The sequence below is a fragment of the Hypanus sabinus genome, chromosome 2 (genome assembly GCF_030144855.1).
Source record: "Hypanus sabinus isolate sHypSab1 chromosome 2, sHypSab1.hap1, whole genome shotgun sequence".
NCBI classification, from domain to species: domain Eukaryota; kingdom Metazoa; phylum Chordata; class Chondrichthyes; order Myliobatiformes; family Dasyatidae; genus Hypanus; species Hypanus sabinus.
This window is the reverse complement of record NC_082707.1, coordinates 64626201-64646653: the sequence shown is the minus strand read 5'-3', so window position 1 is coordinate 64646653 and position 20453 is coordinate 64626201. Positions and strand designations below refer to the sequence as shown.

At 43.4% G+C, this 20453-nt stretch overlaps 1 protein-coding gene and 1 long non-coding RNA gene across 2 annotated transcripts in view; one reads left to right on the top strand and one right to left on the bottom strand.

Moving 5' to 3' along the window:
• Positions 1-519: 519 nt before the first annotated feature.
• On the bottom strand, positions 520-1666 carry LOC132379487 (uncharacterized). The gene is made up of 2 exons (XR_009507442.1): positions 1139-1666; positions 520-726 (listed from the first exon to the last, which is right to left on the bottom strand). It is a non-coding gene; the product is annotated as an uncharacterized LOC132379487 (long non-coding RNA).
• A 2-nt stretch (positions 1667-1668) lies between these two features.
• Positions 1669-20453, top strand: part of gfm1 (G elongation factor, mitochondrial 1) — a 76052-nt gene continuing 57267 nt past the window's right edge. The window contains exons 1-5 of the mRNA XM_059947369.1: positions 1669-1825; positions 12674-12826; positions 14332-14464; positions 15373-15577; positions 17423-17539. Of these exons, the coding sequence (XP_059803352.1) occupies positions 1751-1825; positions 12674-12826; positions 14332-14464; positions 15373-15577; positions 17423-17539 (683 nt within the window). The 5' untranslated portion in view covers positions 1669-1750. The remainder of the gene's footprint in view (positions 1826-12673; positions 12827-14331; positions 14465-15372; positions 15578-17422; positions 17540-20453) is intronic.

Genomic DNA, 20453 nt, shown 5'->3' with positions numbered 1-20453 from the left:
GACAGGGCAGTCAGTCATACTAGAGGACTTGTGCATAAGATGAGAAAGGGAAGTTTAAAGATGTATGGGAAAAAAGTCTTTGCAGAGCAGCTGACTGCAGATGTCAGGTCTCAGGAGCAGGACGTAAAGAGCTGGCTAAGTTCTTATTAGGTTCTCTAACATGTCTCAGTAAAGTCTCAAAGGGTCAAAAACCTTTATCTCAGAACTACTCAACATTAATGTGATTTGAAGTAACTGAAAATATTGATCTAGAACTTTATTCGTTAAAAATGTACTTTAAAATGCCACTGCCAATGAAGTCCTGACTAATTTAAATTTGGGCCATTTGCATGCAATATATATCAGTTTGATTTGCAGTCTTTTTACGTGGTTAATTACCCTATATATCATAAATAATCACTGGTAATACACAGTTGTGCTTGCTGCTCTCTCAAGGCATTACATCCCACACTATTTCCTGGCTCTTTGATGTTGCCACTCACCCATTGATGCACCATCAATAACTTCAGGAGACTGGAAGTGAGCAATTGGCTTTTATTAACAGCAAAAGGGGAGCACGACATGTCGAAGACTGAGGGAGGAGCTATGCCCCAATCACCTTTATACCGGGGTCCGTGGGAGGAGCCACAGGAGCAGTCAGCAGAGGCGCGTGTCCAGTTTACCACACCCATACAAAATAACAACCCTCAATGAATATCTTTAGTTGGAGGAAGCTCCAGAAAGTACCTGAAAGAAAAACACAGGAATCGGCATACTTGCCTTGTTTTTTTTAAAAGAGACTCACAGATGACGTGTGCTCAATGACGTATGTACTTCTTACATTAACCCGTAATGAAATATGTAAACAAAGAACACAATCAAATGTTTACAATATTACTCAAATAATACTGAAATATTAAATACACTACACTCTACCCTGCTTAGCTATAAACTCCAACTCAATATAGAATGCATTTCAACCCAAATATATATATATATATATACCTGTACACAGTACACTATACAGGACAACTACTATATAGATTTTAAATTGTCCCATTTAGGCCTAAAACTGTAATCGTTGTGGACTCACAAATCCTCCACAACGATTACAGTTTTAGGCCTAAATGGGACAATTTATGGGACAATAAAGTCTTACCTGATAGAAGTGGAGTCGGTGATAACTCTGGCAGGTGAGATTTGTGGTTGTGAAACAGTACCGGGTTCTGAGCCTCCTCTGTGGTGGGTGACTCTGGGACGGCAGGGGAGTGGATCTGACAGCTGTGACCATCTTCCTTCTCTAACAATTGCCACTGTTCTCCTCAATTGATCGACGTGTCATCTCCAGGTGACATCAGGTACAATCTCCACTGTGTAGAGAGGGGGGTCCAGTTCTGTCTTTAATCTTTCCAAGTACTATACCCACTTTTGATCATCTCTGAAGTCCCCTCACTATGACTATTTGTCCAGGAGTGAAACATAAAACCTCCCTGTTTGAGGAGCTCTCAATTTGTCTCTGCATATTCCTTTTGAGATCGGGGTTTAGGAGCTACAAGCATGAGCGTAAGGGACGACCCAGCAACTACATACAAGTTGATGGTGCGCTGCAGCGGATGTGTTCGGAGGAGCTTCCCCAGGCCCCGCCGGTAGAGGGCGCAGTGTGCGGAGTCCGGCGCCGTGCGGCGGAAGCGGCAGCCTCGACCTTGCGTGCTGCCTGCCGGAAGCAGCAGCGCAGAGAAGCCGGCGGCGTGGGTAGGCAGGGTTCGTCGCCATGTACCTGTTGAAAGCCGCTCTCGCGTTGCCGCGGAAGCCGGCGCGGCCCGCCGTTTTGCGCAGTGTCCGCCAGGTAAGACCAGTCCTGAAGGTGGACTGGAGAAGGGGTCTGAGACCCCTGTCGCAGTTTGGCAGGAGCAAGTTTAATGATGGGGTCCGTGATTCCTGAGCCAGCTTTCACCGACTGAACGTGCACTGTTGTCCCTGCTGTCACTGGCAATCCAGTCTTGCAGCTGCTTCGGGATCGCAGGCGATAGTTGAGATGGATCTTTTCAACATTTCTGCCTGAAGCTGCCGCCGTCCCATTAGCATTCATATACTGGGCCTGTCATCAGTGGGGATGAGATTGTTGTTGTAGTATGGTCCTCCTATCAGCTGTTTAAATTGTCCATCGCCGTCATAGGACATAGAAATTTACAAGCGTATTACTGGCCCTTCGGCCCACAATGTTGTGTCGAACACGTAACCTACTCTACAGACTACCTAGAATTTCCCTAGTACATAGCCCTCTATTTTTCTAAGCGCCATGTACCTATCTAAGAGGCTCTTTAAAAAATACCCTGTTGTATCCGCTTCCATCGCCGCCGCCGGCAGTTCATTCCACGCACCCACCATTCTCTGTCTGAAAAACTTACCCCTGACATCCTCTCGGTACTTATTTCCAAGCACCTTAAAACTATGCCCCCTCATGTTAGCCATTTCAGCCCTGGGGAAAAAGCCTCTGGATCTCTGATCAATGCCCCTCATCATCTTACACACCTCTATCAGGTCACCTCATCCTCTGTCGCTCCAAGGAGAAAAGGTCAAGTACGCGCAACCTATTCTCATAAGGTACACCCGAGGCAACATCCTTGTAAATCTCCTCTGCACTCTCTCAATAGTATCCATATCCTTCTGTAGTGAGGTGAACAAAACAGGCAGAGTCTGACCAAGGTCTTATTTAGCTGTAACATTACCTTACAGCTCTTGAACTCAATCCTACGGTTGATGAATGCCAACACACCATACCCATTCTTAATAACACTGTCAACCTGCGCAGCAGCTTTGAGTGTCCTATCAACACGGACCCCAAGATCTCTCAGATCCTCCACACTGCCAAGAGTCTTACCATTTATATCATTTTCTGTCTTTAAATTGGACCTACCAAAACAACATCATGGGCTTAAGGGCCTGTACTGTGCTGAAGGTGTCCCGCTGCCTGTACCGCACTGAAGGTGGCACAGTACAGGCCCATGATATTGTGTCAATCCTTTAACGTACTCTTAATTACACTTGTTTGGGTCAACTGGAATGACCATGCTGCTTTGTCTTGGATGTTCTTAAGCTTGTCAAGTGTTTTTGAAGTTGCATTCAGTCAGGCAAATGCTGGGTGTGCCTTTATATTCCTGGAGTGCCATGTCAGTAGATATGTCACATTTCACAGAATGCCCAGCTTCAACCTGCTTTTGTAATCACTGTACTTAAGTGATTCGTTTGAGTAAGTTTCTGCGCAATGGTGAATCCAGATATTGCTGGTGAGGGACTAGGTGATGGTGGTGGCAATAAATGTGAAGGGTAGGTTTCTAAACTTGTTGAAGATGGCTATTGTCTGGCACATTTGCAATCCGAATGCTACTTGCCAGTTATTAGTCTATGCCTGATTATTGTCTTGATTACAGATGCATGCAGCTAACGACTGGTTCCTGCTGAGGATTTGTGAATGGATTTGAACTTTGTGTACGCATCAGCAACTGTCCAGCACCATTCACAACCAGATGAGGCAGGATGCACAGCTTTTATCTGATCTATTGGGCATGGGATCACTTAGCTTTGTCACTGTTTAGCGTGTAAATAGTTCTGCATTGCTGCTTTACCAGCCAGCACCTCACCTTTCGATATGAATCAGGGTTGGAAGCTCAATATAATTTGTTCCTTCTCATTTATTTATATGAAGTTTCAAATTGCATCAGCCAATTAGCAAATGTCCTCTGCAAAATGGATTTTGGTATGTATTGCTATCAAAGTTTATTGCAACACTGCAGTTGACAATTGAAGATACCAAATGTGTGCAGCAGCTTCCTGGGAGTCAAAAAAAACTAAGAAATCAGCTAAAAATACTTTTCCTGAGGTAAATTGTGTTCAATTATCACCGCAAACTGTGAAGGGGCAGGTGATAGTGAGGCGAGTTCAGAGCGATGAATTAATGCAGATGGAGTTCTGATGCTCGGAGCAAGGTTGAATCGCTCTGGGTGCGGTCAGGAGAAGTTGGTACTTGGGCAGAGGGGATTCGATTTTGATGCTTTTATGACTGGCCCGGGTGCAAGGTTGCATCGCCCAGGGCACTGAGCTTATTTGAAGAGCTTGAGAGTAGCTTCAGCCTGGCTGATGAAATGTGGGCCCAGAGTGAGTCGCTGGCAGCGTGATCTTGGCCCGGGGTGTTTTGCAGCAGTGATGCTACTGCTTAGACAATTTAAATGCCAGCCCAGATTGAAGCTGATAACCGATTTTACCTGCTCTCTGTGATCTTCGTCCCTCTCTCCAGCATGATAGAGCATCTCACTGTTCTGTCACAGGGTCAATTTAAATGCTGGCCCAGGTGGACTGAAAAGATGGGCGAGAGCTGATTTTGCTTGTTTTCCACAATGGTTCTCTCTGTGGTGCTGAGGCTGTGAAGACTGCTCCAGTTGCTGTTTTCTGTGTCCGCTATTATGATGAATTGATTAGCACGGGTCTGGGCCTTCTGCGGGCTGCTCTCTGGTTCGGATCTGGGGATTCAATTTTAGTTCAGAATGCTGTTGTTGTTCACTTCAAGTGTTTGCATGATTTGTACATTTTTCTTTCTCTGGTGCATTGAGTATTGGTCTTTTGTATTCCTTTATTTTTCTTTAAGTTGTTTTTTTTTTTGCGAGTTTCTTGCCTTGTCACAACCTGACAGCAAGCAAATCTCAAGGTTATGTAATTTATACATTTCTTAATAATACACTTGAATCTTGGGCTCATTGAATCTCTGCCCATTTCCTGTAGACCAATTCTCTCAGTCCTATTTCTGTACCTTTTTCTCATAATGCTGCAACTTATCCTATCTGATGTCTGTCCAATTTCCTTCAGCAGGAATTGACTCTGTTTCTTCACAGGTCGAACATTTCACATCCTGTTTGCTGAGTGTATAACGCTGTCAATATAGCACCAAAATACCACTACCCCAAAAAATTACAAAAAAAGTTTTCTGGTCATTTCTTGTACTTTAAGACGTACTGAACAGCATATCAAAAGTTGGACAGAAACGGAACACGGGAAAGTAAAAAAAATCTGACGTTAAAAAAATGTCCACCAGTGAAAAGAATCAGACCCATACCTGTCTTATTTTGCTATATTTCACTGTTTCTAACAATGGTAGTGCTGTAGCGATGTGCTACACATAGCGCTGAAATAATGACACGCAGTCGGTAAGTCGTTTCGAGACTAGTTTATTTAAACTTTGCGGTGCTGGCATTTAAATCCCTAGCACCCACCCACTCTGGGCAGAAATGACGTCGAAGGTACATTACTAATGTCTCCCTCCGTGCGCTGGCTATTTGTGAGCCGGTTCGCCTGCGCAGACAGTGGGTCGCCACATAACCCCACCCCCAGAACCGGCGATACACACCCCAATGTCCACAGTCTGGTTCAGCCTCTGTTTGGGAGGTCTGCCTCTGCGCTGTGGTGCCTGAACCTCGACCGGCTGCGCCAAGTCCACATGGGCCGGTTTGAGTCGGTCCACCGTGAAAACCTCCTCTCTCCCCCCCAATGCCCAGAACGTACGTGAACCCGTTGTTGTTGATCACCCTGAATGGCCCCTCGTACTGCCGCTGTAGCGACGTCCGGTGTCTGCCCCTTCATACAAACACAAACTTAGAGTTCTGCAGGTCTTTGGGTACATGGGTCAGGGTCCGTCAGTGCTGTGAAGTTGGTACGTGGACCAGGTTGCCAAGCCTTTCGCGTAGCCTGTCCAGGACAGCTGCAGGTTCTTCCTCTTGCCCCCTTGGGGCTGGTTTGAACTCTCCCGGGACGGCCAGGGGCGCACCATACACCAACTCAGCCGACGAGGCATGTAGATCCTCTTTGGGCGCTGTGCGAATTCCAAGCAGGACCCAGGGAAGCCCGTCCACCCAGTTAAGTCCTCTCAGGCGGGCCATGAGAGCCGACCTCAAGTGACGGTGGAAGCGTTCCACCAGTCCGTTCGACTGTGGGTGGTAGGCAGTTGTGTGGTGCAGCTGCGTTTCCAACAGGCTGGAGGTGAACTGGGCGCCTCTGTCGGAGGTAATGTGGGACGGTACCCTGAAGTGTGCTACCCAGGTTGCGATCAGTGCTCGGGCAAAGGAATCAGCAGATGTGTCGCTGAGCGGGACCACCTCTGGCCACCTCATGAACCGGTCTACCATCGTTAGGAGGTACCGTGCTCCTCGCGACACTGGTAGGGGGCCCACGATATCCACGTGAATGTGGTCGAACCTCCGGTGGGTGGGTTCGAACTGCTGCGGCGGGGCTTTAGTGTGCCATTGCACCTTGGCTGTTTGGCACAGCGCGCACATTCTGACCCATTCACTGACCGGCTTGCGAAGTCCGTGCCACGCAAACTTGCTGGAGACCAGCCGGACGCTTGTCCTGATAGATGGGTGTGCCAAACCGTGTATGGAGTCGAAAACCCGCCGCCTCCAGGTTGCCGGGACGATGGGGCAAGGTTGGCCGGTAGCCACGTCGCACAGGAGGGTCCTCTCACCTGGGCCTACGAGAAAGTCTTGCAGCTGCAAACCCGAGACTGCGTTCCTGTAGCTGGGCATCTCGTCGTCTGCCTGCTGCGCCTCCGCCAGTGCTACATAGTCCACCCCCAGGGACAGGGCCTGGACAGCTGGTCTGGAGAGTGTGTCTGCCACAACGTTGTCCTTCCCCGAGACATGCTGGATGTCCGTTGTGTACTCCGAGATGTAGGACAGATGTCACTGCTGGCGAGCCGACCAGGGATCGGACACCTTTGTGAACACAAAGGTCAACGGTTTGTGGTCCGTGAACACGGTGAATGGCTTGCCTTCTAAGAAGTACCTGAAATGCCGGATTGCCAGATACAGTGCCAACAGCTCCCAGTCGAAAGCACTGTACTTGAGTTCGGGTGGTCGTAGGTGCTTGCTGAAGAAGGCCAGGTGTTGCCAGTGCCCCTCGATGAGCTGCTCCAGCACCCCACCGACTGCTGTGTCGGATGCGTCCACCATGAGGGCAGTCGGAACATCAGTTCTGGGGTGCACCAGCATCGCAGCATCTGCCAAGGCTTCCTTGGCTTTAACGAAAGCGGCCCCGGCCTCCTCGTCCCAAGTAATGTCCTTGCCTTTACCCGACATCAGGGTGTACAAAGGGTGCATGATACAGGCTGCTGAGGGGAGGAAACGGTGGTAGAAGTTCACCATACAAACAAACTCCTGCAGGCCTTTGACCGTGTTGGGCCGGGCAAAGTGGCGGATCACATCTACCTTGGCGGGCGGAGGTATTGCCCCGTCTTTGGTAATCCTGCGGCCCAGGAAGTCGATGGTATCAAGACTGAATTGGCATTTGGCCGGGTTGATCGTGAGGCTGTATTCACTCAGTCGGGCGTAGAGTTGACGGAGGTGGGACAGATGATCCTGACGACTGCTGCTGGCTATGAGGATGTCATCCAAATAGATGAAAGTGAAGTCCAGGTCGCGTCCCACCACGTCCATTAACCACTGAAACGTCTCTGCGACATTCTTTAGACCGAACAGCATGCAGAGGAACTCGAAAAGGCTGAAATGGGTGATGAGTGCCGTTTTGGGGATGTCGTCCGGATGCATCGGGATTTGATGGTATCCCCGGACAAGGTCTACCTTGGAGAAGATCCATGCGCCGTGCAGGTTTGCTGCAAAGTCCTGAATGTGCGGCACAGGGTAGTGGTCCGGTGTTGCAGCCTCGTTCAGCCTGCGGTAGTCGCCGCATGGTCTCCAGCCCCCTGTTGCTTTGGGCACCATGTGCAGGGGGGAGGCCCATGGGCTGTCGGACCGCCGTATGATCCCCAATTCCTCCATCCCCTTGAACTCCTCCTTCGCCAGTCAGAGCTTGTCCAGGGGAAGCCTTCATGCACGGGCGTGGAGGGGTGGTCCCTGGGTCGGGATGTGTACCCCGTGTCTGAGCATGGCTGCCATGAACTGCGGTGCCAAAATCGATGGGAAGTCCGCCAGGATTCTGGTGAATTCATTGTCTGACAGCGTGATGGAGTCCAGGTGTGGGGCCGGCAACTTGGCTTCACCCAGGGAGAACGTCTGGGAAGTCTCGGCATGTACTAGTCTTCTCCCTTGCAAGTCGACCAGCAGGCTGTGAGCTCACAAGAAGTCGGCCCCCAGGACTGGTTGGGCCACCGCGGCCAGTGTGAAGTCCCACGTGAACTGGCTGGCGCCGAACTGCAGCTGCACTGTGCAGGTGCCGTAGGTCCGTATCGTGCTGCCGTTTGCGGCCCTCGGGGTGGGTCCTGTTGCGGGTGTCATACCCCGTCGGGGGCAAGACGCTGATCTCCGCTCCGGTGTCGACCAAGAAGCGGCCTCCCGACTGTTTGTCCCAGACATACAAGAGACTGTCCTGGTGGCCAGCCACCATAGTCATTAGCGGCAGCTGGCCCTGGCCCTGGCCCTTGCAGGGCGGGCGAGAACGGCAGGCTTTTTTGCCCCACTGCTGGTGGTAGAAAGACCACTGTTCACTGACCTCCTCACTCCTGCCTCTGTGTAGTGTGCGCTCCCCCCCTGCCGGGCCTGGTCTGGTCTGCTGTTCGGCGCATGGCCTGGTAATCTGACCTACAGACACCACGCTCTCCCTCTTGGCTTTCCACAGCACGTCTGCCCAGGCCGCCACCTTCCGGGGGGGTCGCTGAAATCTGCGTCGGCCAGCGGCAGATGTATGTCCTCGGGCAGGTGCTCCAGGAACTCTTGCTTGAACATGAGGCAGGGCTTGTGTCCGTCAGCCAGGGACAGCATCTCGGTCATCAATGCTGACGGCAGTCTGACTCCCAAACCGTCCAGGTGAAGCAGGCGGGCACCCTGCTCACGCCGTGAGAGGCCAAAGGTCCCAATGAGCAGTGCCTTGAATGCTTCATATTTGCCTTCTTCCGGGGGCGAATGTATGAAATCCGCAACCTGGGCAGCCGTCTCCTGGTCAAGGGCGCTCACCACGTGGTAGTAACACGTGGAATCAGAGGATATCTGCCGAATCTGGAACTGGGCTTCTGCTTGGCTAAACCACACGCGTGGTTGCAGCGTCCAGAAAGTCGGCAGTTTTAGCGAAACTGCGTGAACAGATGAAGAGTCAGTCATTTTTGGTCCAAATCCCATTTGGACTGTCGGGGTCACCAATGTAGCGATGTACTGCATATAGAGCTAGAGAGAACGACGCAGTCGGTAAGTTGTTTCAAGGCTAGTTTATTCAAACTTTGTGGCGCTGGCATTTAATCCCTAGCGCCTGCCCTCTCTGGGTGGAAATGACGTCAGAGGTGCATTACCAAAGTCTCCCCCCGCGCGCTGGCTATTTGTGAGCCAGTTCGCCTGCGCAGAAAGTGGGTCGCCACAGTCCCGCAGAGTGTGTTTTATCGCCAGAACTATGAACTATTATTTCATGACGTCACACTGTGGGTCAACTTACCAGCACATGGTAGAGATTGCTAGGGCACTTGTTGCGACCGATCGAATGGGGTCATGGGAGATGCACCTCAGTACCATCTCAGATTGCTTGTCAATATTTGCGGCCGCTGACCATCCAAATTATCTGAAGTCAGCTTGTCTCTATCTTTAGAAGATGCATGCATTGGAGGATGATAACCCTGAGTTTCGTTAGAAGTTCCAGTCTGGGTTCCATGTAATCAGGCGTAGCAGCCAACTCTAGGCTGGCCTTGGCTCTGATCTTGTGATAGAACAGACAATAATGCACTCACTAAAAAGCCCAGAGGGCCTAACGCGAGGAAGTGGGTTGTCAGAGCGCCAGAGAGCAGTTTGGACTCTCTCTTCCACTGTGTCGACCTTGCCATGCAGGAACTGACTGCAAAGAGTTACACAACAGGTGAACAACATAAGGAGTTGTTCACCTCCAGAGTGAGTAGAGATGAGGCTGACCTTGAAAAAGTCACAGCAAAACTGGACTGTTTCACGCCATTTTTGGATGATAAATCATTGAGCAACATCATCATGGGATTATGCAAATGTGGATGTCAGTGTACATGGCCTGTTCACAATAGGAAATGACATAGTTAGGAAGATGGACGGAGTTTGAAGGTCAAGACACTAGCATCCAGCAGAGCAGTCAAAGTTGCTGAAGACCATACCGTAGACCCAGCGTTTTATTCCAGAGGTTTCTAGTTGTATCACAGACCGGTGATCTCTGGCTAGACGGTGATGAACTAATAAACTCTGTCCATATGCGATGTCTTTGTTTGAAGCAAAGAACATCTTGCACCAGCTGGATAAGCCACAACTGTCAGAGGCGATAAAGAACTGTCACCTCCAAATCGGACAATGCTGTCACACAGACAGCCCCAGTGACAGATCACTATGTCCTAAATGGGGGATCACTTCTGCACAGATGAAAATGGACGGAGGGTGCACCGACAGTTCAATTGCGGGTGACTACGCCTCATTCACTGTCAAACATTACGCCAGAGCCACTGTAGTGTTTGATGGTTATGGGGTTGGGCCAAGCATAAAGGGTTGTAGTCATCAGCGTTGAAGTAGAAATTTGAATGCAAACAAGGTAAACATTACAGGGGTGACAAAATTTGTTAGAAAAAAGCAGGACTTCTTGTCAAATGAGGCAAACAAGCAGGTGTTTATCCAGCTCATCTGGGAACGTTTACGAAGTGATTCAAGCTGAAGAAGATGCCAACATTGAGATTGCAAAAGCAGCCGCCACAATATCTGCTTTCAAATCTACCATCCACGTTGGAAAAGGTACAGATCTCCTCGTGCTCTTCCTCTACCATGTAGTGGTAACAAACTACACTGAACTCTGTTTCTGCTCGGTCAAGGCAAAATCAAATGCCTATATTATCAAGCAGGTACTCGGCTTGTAATAATCTTTTGTTTCTCCGTCCCTTTACCGGATGTGACTCAACATCCAGAGTATTTGGGATCAGAAAGAAGTCGGGGTTCCAAAGAATTATCAAGAAAGAAAAGGGAATCAGAGACTATTCGAAAGCGTTCTGTTCACCAAAGCAACATCAAGATGTTGTGGAAACCAATGCCTGTGGGGCAATGGTGGCGTTGTTCAATGGAAATCAGAACAACTCCCTGACATCTATCAGATACAATATGCTCTGCAAGAAAGTTGTGAGAGCTAAGACTTTTGTCACGCCTGAAAGACTGCCACCAACCACCTCGGCCTGTAAGTTTCACTCCCTGCAGACTTACTACCAGGTTATGGAATGGATGGGCTGTAGTGATGAAATGGAGCCGTCTGAGTGGGGACGGAGGGTAGAAGGGGAAAAACTCATTCCAGTGATGACAGACAAAAGGCCTGCTCCAGAGGTACTCATTCAGATGATTCACTGCAACTGTTCAGGAGGCTGCAGTACGCTGATGTGTACTTGCAGAAAGCACGGGCTGGAATGCACCAGTGCATGTGAGCATTGCAGAGATGGCAACTGTGACAATGTGACAATATGACAAATAAGCCAGTGGTAGAAGAGGATGATGAACAAGACTGCATTTGAGAAGCCATAAGGTAGCATGTTATGTGTCATGACGTCAGTACTTAATACCAGAGTTGTCCCTTGATTACGTTATTGATAATGTCATAACGTCAGTACAGATACAACTTTGATTCCAGGAACTACTGTTATATGAAAAGCGTTGGTGAAAAGAGCATTCATTAAAACATCAAGTTTAAAAAACTTGCAATTTGATGGTTATCAGTAAGATTTCTGACGTTTTTCTGCTGGTGGCCATCTTGTTTGTTGATGTCATTTTTGGGGACTTTCCAGTGTGTCAAAATTGTCCAACTTTTGATACGTTGTTCTCCACATTGAATAGTAAATAAATGATCATAAAACATTTTTTTGCAAATTTCTTGGAGTTATGTGGTATATTGACCCACCTAGTAAACAGTTTTTCCTCATACTCTTATACCAGATGTCCATCAATTTAAATCCTTAGTGCCTAAAACCATCCACTCTTTGCCCTGTATAAGCTAGGACCTTTATCAAATCATATTGTTAGGAAGCCCCTATAGCTTCTCAGGAGCATCACTATTTTCTTGATATGGTATTTGTTTTAATTCTTTAGCTCAATTCATTTCTTATGAGGGATGCCAATATTCATTCATGTCTCTAAACAGTAATTCAAGCCTGCTGCAGTGTGGTTTTGTTGAGGTAGCATTGTTATCATGAGGGAGAGTGCAGATGAGACACTAAAACACACATTTGCCAAACTGCCATTCAGTGATGCTTGCAGCTTATTGAAAATCGCATTCAAATAAGAATCTTCTAGTTTTTGACGTTTTGTAATGGCAGAAGAAATCGTGATACTTGAGTCTGCAAATTGAGTCAGTAAAATAATAAATTTTTGATTCTTCAGTAATTTCCTCTTGGGGATAGGAGTCAATATCTTCCATTCAACGTAAAAGTTGCCAGCTGATTGGATGAATAGACAATTAGATTGTGTGGGTCATATTTCTCTGGTTTGATAACTTCTTACTCTAGGAAGAACTGTAGTAAATAATTAAAGGTGTGCAGATTACTGTCCAAGGGGAAATCAATGGGAAATATTGTTGGAAGTTTGTTTAAAGTTTTGAATCATGGAGATATAATGTCAATGTTTTACTTAATATAACTTAACAATTATTTCTTAAAACTAATTACAAGTGCAGAGTTTTGTGAGGAGCAATATAGAGGTGTAAAATCAATACTTTCTTTATTTCCTACCAGATTTTATGGAGCGTCTGTCGACAATGTTCATCTCGAATATTACCTAACAAAATGATTCGGAATATAGGAATCTCTGCACATATTGATTCTGGGAAAACAACACTGACAGAAAGAGTTCTATACTATACAGGAAGAATAGCTGAAATGCATGAGGTACTAAGAATCCTTTTACATTTCTCAAATGTTCCAATTTTTAGCCTGTTGACTGACAAGTTCTGGGGAAATTTAAAGGAATAAAATTTTGGCCCAAGTTTAATATGTAATTTCATCAGAATAATTTTACATAATTTACTTCTGCAGCCTAATTCTCACGAGTTACAAGTTATTTAAATTGTTGAAGCCCAACCACTGAATTTTTCTATTTGAGCATGTTTTTTTTAGATATGCAGCGTGGAACAGGCCCTATCAGCAAAACGAGCTGCACCGCCCATCAACCCACCTGTTTATCCCTAGCTTAAGCATGGGACAATTTACAGTGAATAATTAACCTGCTAACTAATTTGTGTCTGGACTGTGGGGGAAATCAGAACACCTGGAAGAAACCCACATGCTCACAGGAAGGATGTACAAATTTCTTAAGTCGGAATTTAACACCGAACTCTGACGTCCCCGAGCTGTAATAGTGTCACACTAATCGCTATGCTACCATTAGTTTCAGAGCTGGAATGAAATAATTCTGGTCTGATTCATCTATTGCAAACTTTTATGTGTCACATGTTTGGGGGAGGGGGAGAAAGAACTTTCACTCAGTGTTTCTAGATGGCAAAGTGTCATGGTACTAATAAAAATATTTCTTGAAACCTGTTCATTTACTTGAAAATAAGTCTACATTTATCTTTGAACTTGTAACTGGTTATAGTGTCTATACCTGTAGCAAAATGTCTGGTTTGTAAATAGTTAACTACTCTTGGTTTGTTTTTTTCTTAAATCCTTTTTCTTTTATTGAAAGAATTATCAATTTTTGAACAAAAATCTGAGAGAAAACCATTATGAAATAAAACATAATATGTCTAAATTATTAAGTCAATGACATCTGTAGCAAGAAATGGTGACTTACCTGTAACTTTTCTCAGTTCTAGTGGAAGGTAATTGACTCAAATGTTAAACCCACTTTATTACTCACAGATATTGCTGACCTGCTCCGTGATTTCAGCACTATTGTTGTTTTTTTCTTTATCTTAGGGATATCTGTGATAACTTAGGGATATCTTGTTAAATTGTTTAGTTTGATAACTCAGTCATAACAGTGCATCAGGATGCAAGGAAAGTCACTTCTTAATGAATTATGCATTTAGACTATAAACTGGTAATTAGTAATTATGTGGTATTGCTACTGTATAAACAATAATAAATCAGAATATCAGAACAATATATCAGTTAATTGTGGCTCTCTTTTAAAATAAAGAACAAGGGAATTTCATTCAAACTTCCCACAGCTCCTAAAGTTTGAGTAACTTGTGGTATACTAATACAGATAAATTAACACAGCAGTCTGTTAATTTTCTTCCTTTGATCCAAAGTATGACAAATAACAGTGTCCAAACTTAGGTAGGTATGTATTTCATTAGTTAGCAAATACAGGATGGGTGCAAAATTAAGATAAATTTGAATTTTCAAATGTAATTATTCCTTGTTAATGATTCATTTTTGATTGACAGGTAAAAGGAAAAGATGGTGTGGGTGCTGTAATGGATTCTATGGAACTGGAACGGCAAAGAGGCATCACTATCCAATCTGCAGCCACTTACACAGTATGGAAATCAAGGAATATCAATATAATTGACACACCAGGTAATATATAAGAAAATGATTAATATCCATGAAATTCTGAAGATAAACTTAGAGGAGCTTTGAATAATACTGAGAAAGGAGAAATAATTCTGTCCAAAAATTGCTTGTCAGTAGAAAATTATGTTGTGAGAGTTGAGTGGAAGATAGTTGAAGGTATAAGAAGGTCTTGGCCTGAAACGTCGACTGTTTATTCTTTTCCATGAATGCTGCCTGACTTGCTGAGTTCTTCTACCATTTTGTATGTGTTGCGTATGCAGGTTCAGTCTACAGTAATTTATTTGGTGTACAAGAAACTTGTCTGCCCCACATCACTAATCCCTAACAAATTTGGTCACACTTTTATTTAATAATCTGTGAGCTAAAATTAGATGTTCGCCCATTTTAAACCAGTAAACAAACAAATATTTAAGACTGTCCCCATTTTTCCCATTCACTTAAAGTTAGTAGCCTGTAATGGTGTATCATTTGTCTTCGAATGCCGTCTATCTTTGAAGTTAATTATTAAGTATCAGTGTGATGTAGATTTTACAGGCAGGATTTATTAAGTTCTCTCAAATCCATGGACTGTTCTCAAAGGCATCACAGGAAAGATGGTGGATCCTAATTTTTATATTTTCTTTTGATGGAGCAATTGGAAACTCCACTGTGCCTTTTCTTTGGAAGACAGTTAATTAATTTGAGAGCAGAAATTGAATCTGGAACCTTCCCTGTTGATAATGTTCATAAGCACACCACTCTATCTTAAATATGGAAAAATTGCGCAGCTTTTTGTTTAGCGAAGTATTGACTCTGGTTCAGTCTTGTCATTTATCAAATGTTAAAAAATTATAATATCACTAAACAAATTGCAATTTAGTATCGTGTAATGTAGTTTTTAGTGATTCAGATATTTTATTTTTGTTTTTCAGGACACGTTGATTTTACAATAGAGGTGGAACGTGCACTAAGAGTTTTAGATGGAGCTGTTCTAGTTTTGTGTTCAGTTGGTGGAGTTCAGTGCCAGACAATGACTGTGAACAGACAGATGAAGCGTTATGGTGTTCCATTCCTTACATTCATAAATAAATTGGACAGGTTGGGAGCTAATCCCAATCGTGCTCTTCAACAAATGAGGTTTGTTGGTGAATGTGCAAAATATCAAACTGTTAAATATGAGACATTACATGATTTAACTATGTTGTAAATGCATAAGATTTCAGCTCAATAAGTGAGTTGAAGGGCTGCAGTAGAGGCGAATACCTTGAAATTTAAATGACAGCTGGTTTATAACATTAGAAAGAAGGCTTGAACATTCATGGTTTCTTATACATATTCTAATTATTTTTAGAGATTGCTCTCTTAGATAATGTTGAACTCCTGATATAAAATCAGAAAATGATGTAATGTAAATGTTCAGCAGGCAAGGTAACATCCACGGAGATCAAAACAAAATGTTTTAGAACATTGCGTTATCACATCCATTCATCCTTAGATGCTGTTGACGAAACATTTTCAGCTTTTAATTCAGGTTTGCAGCATCTGCTGTTTGTTGCTTTCTTATTTGTAAAGCTCCTGTTACTTCTGAGAGGAAGTCTTTCAATTAGGAAAGAATTGCAGGAAAATGGTGGACAGTTGTGATATATTGAACAGTACAATTGTGTTCTAATGTGCAGCACATTGCAATGAAAGGACTAAGCCATATCTTCTGGTGTTCAGTGTTCAAGTAGAATTGGCAAAAATACAGTAACATAAAAATTTCTGAATTCATGTGAAATTTATTTAAAAGATGCAGGCAGGCACACAGAAAATGTTAGCTGCTGCCATCAAAATTTTTGTTGGTGCGTGTTACTCTCAAGGATTAAATTTGACTTTTAATATGTTTCTTTTTGAGTATTTTACATTTGTTATTTTTGGAATCACATATAAAGTGAATTTTGTCAGATTCCTTTAAATGAGGACGGAATCCTCAACACATTGTGGGAATTTCTGTCTTTTTCCCATTTAGTGTTAGAGAGACATGCATCTCTCCAGATAGTTTTATAATTTTTTAAAAGACCTCCAGGTAGCTCTATCATCATCTTTCAATTTTCTCATTTGAGTGCAGATTTCTTTAATTCCCTTTTCATAATTGGAGATTTGCTATACACCATTACAAATACAACAAATCCTTTTTATTCCAACCTACCTGTCTAGATTCTTAGAATATTGATTCTCTTAAAATTTTCCTATTCAATCTTTTCAGCTTTTCTATCCCAATTAAAAATAGCAAATTCTCACTTGTTTATTTTTCATTCAGTTTGTAGCCTCACTTCAGTTTGTGCTGATCTTCTAAATTTCTGCCACTAGATGGCAGATTAGGACATAGTAAAGCTAACTCTACGCTTGTGTAAAATCCTTACCTTTTGCTTTGAGCCTTTCACAATTTAGCACCCATTATATAAAAAAATGTATTACATTAATTCAATGTGATTTGATATTTTGCAAAAAGAGTTTTAATAGCATCTGTCTCCAGTATTTAAGAAAAAAATATGACTTGTACTTGAGTGAATTATTACAGTTGACATTGGCACCCACCCTTAATATACATTGTGTGATAGAGACTGTGACTGGATGATTTAAACCTTCGGATCATTGCAGTTGACCTCAGATCTTCCAGTAGAATTCATTAGATAACTTTAAACCCAGGTGTCCTTATTTTTGTTTTATTTCTATTTAGCTCAGCCTGTCATCATTTCAGAGTAACCATTAGTCATTGAAAATGTGGTTCTGTGTGAGGTAGTCCATTCTGTTTGACTACTGGTTATGTGTACTTGAAACATTTAGGATCCCATCTTTTAAGGGGTAATTTTATTTTTCATTAATAACTTACTGGACTTAGTTTTTATTTTGTATCTTAAGATCTGAAAGTAAGAATATTCAAAATGAATCATGTTTTGTTTTAATGGATGGTGCAAAAAATGATTTTCTTTCAACTTGCAGGTCAAAATTGAATCTTAACACTGCATTTGTTCAAATTCCAATTGGTCTGGAAGGAAACCTTACTGGCATTATTGATCTCATAGAGGAACGTGCAGTTTACTTTGATGGCCAATTTGGGTAAGAATATTATACAGATGTTATAGCAGCTTACTTTATAACTTTTGGAAAATCTAGTTCCACAACGGTAACAATATTATTTGTTTTGTAAGCATACAAGGCCATTGAAAATTATTTTACTATTTTGATTCTATTGGATAAAATGGTGCCTTTTGCAGTATGTTGGTTTCTGTTGCACTTGCTGCAGATGAAATTTGATGTTTTTTATTTACTCTGGTCCTATTCTCTGCCAGCTGTATTTTCCATTCTTCCTTTCTTCCTGGACAGCCAGTCTTCAAAGGTCTTGATTATAATTAATCAATACTAATTATTGGTGGGGATATTCCAATTGCCCATTTCAGCGCCCAACATCTTCACATTTTGTTTGCAGTTACCCTCGGAGCTCTTTTACAGACTTGCAACAAGTTGTGATCCATTAACTAGCTCCCTGATATGAAAAGTCTTCGGCTATTGCCTATTGGATGGACATGGTCAACACCGCAGATTTCATTGACTTCATTATGGCTGTATGCCAATGAACATAGCATATGCAGAAAATGCTTAGGACATGTCTAATACATGCAAGGTGGAAGCTGTCCTTTTGTTTCTTATACTTTCACATGTGGTGCATTCTTTGCTGCTTTGACAGGTTTGGGAAGCTCAGTTTGGTGTTCAGCCCACAGTTAATGTCCTGCATGATCATTTTTCCGTGGTATGAGGTCCTATCAATTCATTGTCAGTGTAGAGCAGTTTCATGATGAGGATCTGTTGTTAGTTTGGCTCTCAGATTGACAAGCCTGGACAGTTTTCCATCACTTCTGTTGTGGAAATAGATGCTTTCTGTGGTTGAGATGGTATGTGAAAGACTGTTTCACCTTAACATGAAAATGTAACCCTTTTTGCCCCTGGTTTGCATTTTGATGGATTTCATTGGTGCCCTGTGATAATGAAATGTTGCCCTTTGGAGTTTGAAAAGAGTAAATGACTCTGAGCATCTTTAGCAAGCTGAAATTTTCTTCATCAACCTAAATGAATCACCCTTGCTCAGACAAGTGAAGAACTTGGTGAGGCCACTGAAGACAATGTTTATGCCATTTCCTTTTAACTGCTGAATTGAGAAGATCATGTTACGTATAGGTCTCCAAATTCTAAATAAGCTCTGGGATTCTGGTGAATGCTTTCAACCAATATGTGTACTCTGACCAAGGCAACAGACACATGCTTTTTCTGCAATACCCAGCGAGTAAATGCTTTTATATTTGTTACCTTTTTTCATCTTGCATATCCTTGAGAATGAACCCTTCTTTCCATCAAATATTATCCAATTCAAGCAGATGCTGCAAGAATGCTGCCTGATAAGGAATGGCAGTGCAGCAGCAGGAGATTTGGTCATGGCAAGCAAGTCAATAGTTTTCACCAACGAGAGAAAATCTGCAGATGCTGAAATTCAAAGCACACACACAAAATGCTGGAGGAACTCAGCAAGCCATGTAGATCTATGTAAAAGAGAATAGTTGACACTTCAGACCAAAATCCTTAAGCTTTGTCAATGGCTTCACTCCTTTTAGAAATCATACAATTTCTTTCAAATTGAGGCTTGATTATGAATTCTTCCTTCAGTTTAATTTCAAATGCAGATCTAGAATCCCTTAGATTTAGTTTCTACTTGCACTGGCCATTATCTAGTTAGTATATTTACATGAGCTAAGGTTCTAATAGTAAAACTTCCCCATAAGTGGACAAATGTATTTCTCAACTCTTACTTTCTGAAGGATAGACAAAGAATTTTTAATCCTTTCATCAGATAGAAAGGCTTAAGTATATATGAATGAACAGTAATTATTCTGTATTACAACTTAATTTGTAACAGTGCAGTTATTTAGACAAGATAACAGGTTTGTTCTTTTTGGCGTTCTTACGACTTGAGTTACTTCTGTTTTTAGAGTCTTTCCTCTCCTCTGCTATCCCATATTCAACTGTGCAGATTTTTAATTCCAAAATAATGGGGTTAGGGTAGGTGGGAAGTGAAAATGTAAAAAAAATCTTAAACCTAAATTCAATTGTCTACAAATTCACAAAGTTTTAATGATAGCTTAATATAATGAAATAATGTGCAATTAAGTCAAGTTATGTCACTTTTATTGTCATTTCCACCATAACTGCTATGTACAGTACATAGTAAAAATGAGACGTTTTTCAAGACCATAGTGTTACATGACACAGTACAAAAACTAGACTGAACTACGTAAAAAAACAACAGAGAGAAAAAAAGAACTACACTAGACTACAGACCTACTCAGGACTGCATAAAGTGCACAAAACAGTGCAGGCATTACAATAAATAATAAACAGGACAATAGGACAGTAAGGTGTCAGTCCAGGCTCTGGGTATTGAGGAGTCTGATAGCTTGGGAGAAGAAACTGTTACATAGTCTGGTCGTGAGAGCCGGAATGCTTCGGTGCCTTTTCCCAGAGAGCAGGAGGGAGAAGAGTTTGTATGAGGGGTGTGTGGGTCCTTCATAATGCTATTTGCTTTGCGGATGCAGCGTGTCGTGTAAATGTCCGTGATCGCGGGAAAAGAGACCCTGATGATCTGCTCAGCAGACCTCACTATCCGCTGCAGGGTCTTGCGATCTGAGATGGTGCAATTTCCGAACCAGGCAGTGATGCAGCTGCTCAGGATGCTCTCAATACAACCCCTGTAGAATGTGATGAGGATGGGGGGTGGGAGATGGACTTCCCTCAGCCTTCGCAGAAAGTAGAGATGCTGCTGGGCTTTCTTTGCTATGGAGCTGGTGTTGAGGGACCAGGTGAGATTCTCCACCAGGTGAACACCAAGAAATTTGGTGCTCTTAATGATCTCTACCAAGGAGCCGTCGATGTTCAGTGGGGAGTGGTCGCTCTGTGCCCTCCTGAAGTCAACAACCATCTCTTT